The sequence below is a fragment of the Punica granatum genome, chromosome 8 (assembly GCF_007655135.1).
Source record: "Punica granatum isolate Tunisia-2019 chromosome 8, ASM765513v2, whole genome shotgun sequence".
Classification (NCBI taxonomy): Eukaryota; Viridiplantae; Streptophyta; class Magnoliopsida; order Myrtales; family Lythraceae; genus Punica; species Punica granatum.
Genome location: NC_045134.1, coordinates 27,601,041 through 27,605,666, shown reverse-complemented (window position 1 = coordinate 27,605,666; position 4,626 = coordinate 27,601,041). Strand labels below are relative to the sequence as shown.

Below are 4,626 nucleotides of genomic sequence, written 5' to 3'. Positions count from 1 at the left end.
GCTTTCCATGGAGGAAAGGACTCTAGGCTGCGTTTGAAAAGTTAGGCTGATTTTAGAATCATGATTTTGATTTTAACTCAACACACTATACAACAAAAATACACGTTTCCCAAATCAAATTTATAATACCATCTCATTTGTCTTTTTCCACAATCAAAATCAAAATCAAAATCATGATTTTAAAATCACACTAACAAATCAAACGCAGCCTAATCATCTTTGTAAAGCCAGATCATCTCATCTCATCTTTTTAATCTGGGACAAACAAGCTGATTGCTCCTCCCCTCGCCGCCCGCATCTGGAGGCGAGCGCATCATACTCAACTACCACCTATCATAATTCAGGTCCAAAGTCCACCATACCCACACTTTGTTTTCTCACCAGGCTTAGGAAGATAAATAAAATAAAAATAAAAAGCGCCAACCTATCTCGCAATAGCATATAATTCAAATGCACCTGCAGATCATTTCTGTGACACTACTACAATCTCAGGTGACCATTTGGTTCAGCCCAGTAAAATATATCCCGACAACATCCATGACAAGTACAGATCCCATAGAGGCCATCACAACATGCTTAAGCTTTACTCATGGTCCAAGAGAAACTATTCCCATGTCACCAATTAAAACAATCAGAGCACTATAATTAGCAGTTCCGGGTTCCTTGATCGAATTTCGGTGATCTGTGAGGAGCTTCAAGCATCACGACTCGATATGTCCTCTATTACACCTTTCCCGTCAAAAGCATCAAACAAGAAAAAGTTCTTCAGTGGGTCTCCTTTGCCTGATATTGCTTTGATTACCTCCTAAAACAAAAAAGGCAAAAATGGCGACCCGCATCAATCTACGGAAGCATTCATCATCACTTACAAAAGGTTTCCTTTTCCTTTTTCATCCCCTTGTCTTATCACCGGGGCAAAGGGAGGGGGGGGGGGGGGGGGGGGGGGGGGCGGGGGTTGTACAGCAAATCAAAAGCAAAGATTAATTACAGAAACAATACAGTACCTGTCCAAGGACCCCCCCTAGAATGGCGCAAACAGGCGGGAATTCTATCTGACTTGATACTAGTCTTTCTAATAAAGCATCGGGAATTTGAGATTCTTTAAGTGACTGCAACCACAAAGTCACGGAGTATGTTAATATACATGCCATAATTTTGTATGCTAAAACAGGTTCTGTGCTTCATACCTGAGCCTCACACAGCTCATTTTTTAGCTTCAAAACAGCGGGAAGATCTGTAATTGAAACTCCACCTGGACTACGGCCTTCTTTCTCTTCAAACTTTTCAATAACTGCAGGAAAAATAATAAAGGTAAATGGAGTTTTCTTTGCTTGCTAGAGTCACTTTGTATAGCTGTGGTATTAGCTTTATGGAACAGAAGTAACTAATAGTGCGTTTGGTTTCAGAGTTAAAGTAACTTCGATTTTGATTTTGATTTTGATTTTGATTGTGGAAAAGGACAAATGAGATGTGATTATAAATTTGACTTGGAAAACGTATGTTTTTGCTGTGTAGTGTGATGAGTTAAAGTTAAAATTTTTGACTTGGAAAATATGTGTTTTTGTTGTGTAGTGTGTTGAGTTAAAGTTAGAGTTGAAATATTTTGTTTGGGAATCCAAACAGGGCATTTCCAGAAAAAGTATATGCCATCTGTGCTGGCATTTTTCACTAGCATGAAGATATTTAAGAGACAGCCTAACTATATTAACTCAACTTAAAAAAACATAAAGATTAAGGCCATCATCAACAGCAATCAGTAGGCTAGAAATATCATGGAGTCCAGCTAAGTCTAATTTCCCATGCTAGCTTATATAATTTACAATTTCCATGATCCGCTGCATCAAAGTAAACTTTCTCATACCTCTCATAGCAAAATAGAGCTTTGACATTTTCCTAGGTAGTTTACTCCATGAAACAGCGGTAGCTTCCTGCTAGGAGAGAGGACAATAAGCTCAGACATGATCTCAATCAGATCTATCTTCAACAGATCACCATAATACCAGCATTATCTTGTCCTCATTTTACCAAAATATTAGGTGGTTCAGCATTGAATAACATAGCCGTACCTCAAAACTTGGATACTGCAGTTCACATTCAATAGCTTCATCGAGTTTGTTCTGTCGGAATGAAAAAGGAGTCAGCGATCTTCACTTCCAAAGTAAAGTTACAGACTACGTGCATTAAGCCAGACACTCAGGACTTCACAGTGATATCTCCAATAGAAGTTCAAATTGATAAATCGAATGAAAATGGCACACCGGCTAAGTTCAAGTGAATATACAAAAAAATTACATTATTACTGATGATATATGCACGTGGCAAGCAGCTTTGGTGATACCACTGTCATTCATCGAACTAACAGAAAGAGCAAACTTAAGAATGCATTTGATGCAGCAGATTCTAAATTATTAATAGACCAAGATTATACGTGGGAAGAAGCTGATGCCAAAACTGGGCACAGACCAAGTCTAAGAACTACCTTTGTGTATTTATAGCTGTGCAGATCAACAAAAATTTCTCCACTTGAATATCTACAATCTGCACTGTAAAAAGCCACGCGCTTGGACAATCTTCGGCATTTGTCGTTGATCAGTTTCTGTGAGAAAGAAAAGGACATCATCATGGGAAAAGAAGGGATGCGTGCTAAACAAATGCGAGGTTAGCACATGAGCATGCTAAATTCATTAGAAAGAACTAAAAGGAATTGAAATATTACTTTAGTAGTGAGAGTACAACAACTAACAACAACGACATCAAACTTTGAATAGAAATCTCCACTGAAGCCCGATATATCACCTGCTACAAATAGGAGAGTCAATTTTAACAGAATCTTCACATCGTAATGCAGCAATGACTGTCAGAGTATCACCGCCCTATTTATGTGTATATCTATCTACATAAAGAAAGAACAGCTATCAGCAATAATAGTCAGGGACTTTTTCTTTTTTTTTGGCAGATTTTTGAGCTCTATATCTGTTTTGTCTCATTTTAGATATTGTAATTGAGGGAAGTACCTCTCTCGGCTGAAACACGAACCATGGGATTGAAGTCTTTCAAAGAATCAGAGCAAAGCTCCGCCAGCGACTTGCCCTCATAAAGGGTTTCATCGGGAGGGATCAAAAAATTGGCAGACAGAGCTTCTTCAGTGACTCCCCTATCGTCGACCAATGTCAGACTTCCAACTCCGGCCAAGACAATGTTCTTGCAGAACTACTCATTACAATGGAAACCAGTGGATAAATTACAATAAATCGAAAGACAGATGATTGGGGATCAATGCATTCAAAATCACCCTATCAGTTCAATAGGAAGCAGTTATTGTAGTAACAATAATAATACTAAGTTTGGGTTTAAGGGCAATGATATATATATATATATATGTATACATATATACACACACAGAGAGACGCATATATATAGTAGTAGTAGCAGCAGTAGTATATAAAATTGAAAGAAATACCTCAGCTACAGCTCCATTAATTCCGTAGACGAGGATAGCAGCTCTTGTCAACCTAAAACATAATGAAATCGGGAATTAAGAAAAATAAATAACATCGTAAAAACGACTAAAGAAGCTCCATCACTTTGCCTTGTTAATTATAAGACTGCTGTGAAGCGAAAAGCAACAATAGAGAGAAAAAGGAAAGAACCTTCTTTGAGCATCAGCACCCCAAACCCTAATCTGGCGATCATACAAAGCAGTTTCCTGCTCTGTAAGCTCCTCCCCTTCCATTCCCAACTGCAACCTGCTACAAAGTAGGAAAAGTTTTCTCAAAAAATAAAATATAAATTACATTATGCCGTTAGGAACACGCCGGAAATAAATCTAATGTATATAATCCCAGAAACAGAAAGAGCGAAGAAAATTCCAAAGCTGATTAGTGGAAACATACTACTACCCGAACTAAAAATTACCGCACAAAACGAAAACGAGAAGAAATGGCAGCAGCTCGAAAGAAAATTTCTTGAATTGAGAGACGGATGGACGGAACTTCGAGGAAAACCTTCTATACTAATTTAATCCCCCAAAAAAAAAAATTCAAAGCAAAGTTGAAATACAAGGAGAAAGATTTTTTTGACTTGCAGAGTCTCTCCTTCCTTTTCCTAGTTTTCTTTCCTTCTTCAGCTCAGCTCAGCTCAGCAGCACTCAATGACAAGACCCACGAGAGCGTTACTAGGCCTTGTTTGTAATTGTACTAAGATAATACTTATACATGCAAGATATTTCCATTATGCCTCCGATCAGATGGCGATTCGAGCTCTGACTGTGAATTGGACCTGGCCAGTGGGATCATAGGGCCTGGCTTGGCATAGCTATTCCTGGGTCGGCCCAGCCCAATGTGCACGACTAGATTGTTGCCTGCCCTCCCTGCCACAGCCAGTTTTCTTCTTTGAGTAGTAGTACTAGGCAAGGCAAGGACAGGCCCAAAACGCGAGCATGTTACAATGTGTTTGGATTTACAGTTGAATTTTTATTTTAATTAATTTGTAATGATTGTGTTGTTGAATTATGAGAAAAAGTATGAAAAAATATTGAATAGTTGAAATAAAGTAATAATTAAGTAACGATTGTGTTGTTAAATTATGAGAAAAAGTGTGAAAAAGTAATATATAATTAAGATAAAA

At 38.0% G+C, this 4,626-nt stretch overlaps 1 protein-coding gene across 12 annotated transcripts; it reads right to left on the bottom strand.

Moving 5' to 3' along the window:
- Positions 1–404: 404 nt before the first annotated feature.
- Positions 405–4,203, bottom strand: LOC116189142 (SUMO-activating enzyme subunit 1B-1). Of its 12 annotated transcripts, none has more exons than XM_031518675.1 (11): positions 4,085–4,203; positions 3,651–3,746; positions 3,461–3,512; positions 3,015–3,210; positions 2,717–2,799; positions 2,480–2,596; positions 2,067–2,117; positions 1,862–1,931; positions 1,188–1,291; positions 1,005–1,109; positions 405–805 (listed from the first exon to the last, which is right to left on the bottom strand). In XM_031518675.1, the coding sequence occupies exons 2-11, from the start codon at positions 3,731–3,733 to the stop codon at positions 695–697; spliced, it is 972 nt and encodes a 323-aa protein (XP_031374535.1). In that variant the 5' UTR covers positions 3,734–3,746; positions 4,085–4,203; the 3' UTR covers positions 405–694. The 12 variants fall into 12 exon arrangements, with proteins under 12 accessions (XP_031374535.1, XP_031374536.1, XP_031374534.1 ...); XM_031518676.1 differs by having other exon boundaries at positions 4,081–4,180; XM_031518674.1 differs by having other exon boundaries at positions 3,651–3,749; positions 3,916–4,177.
- Between the last annotated feature and the right edge of the window lie 423 nt (positions 4,204–4,626).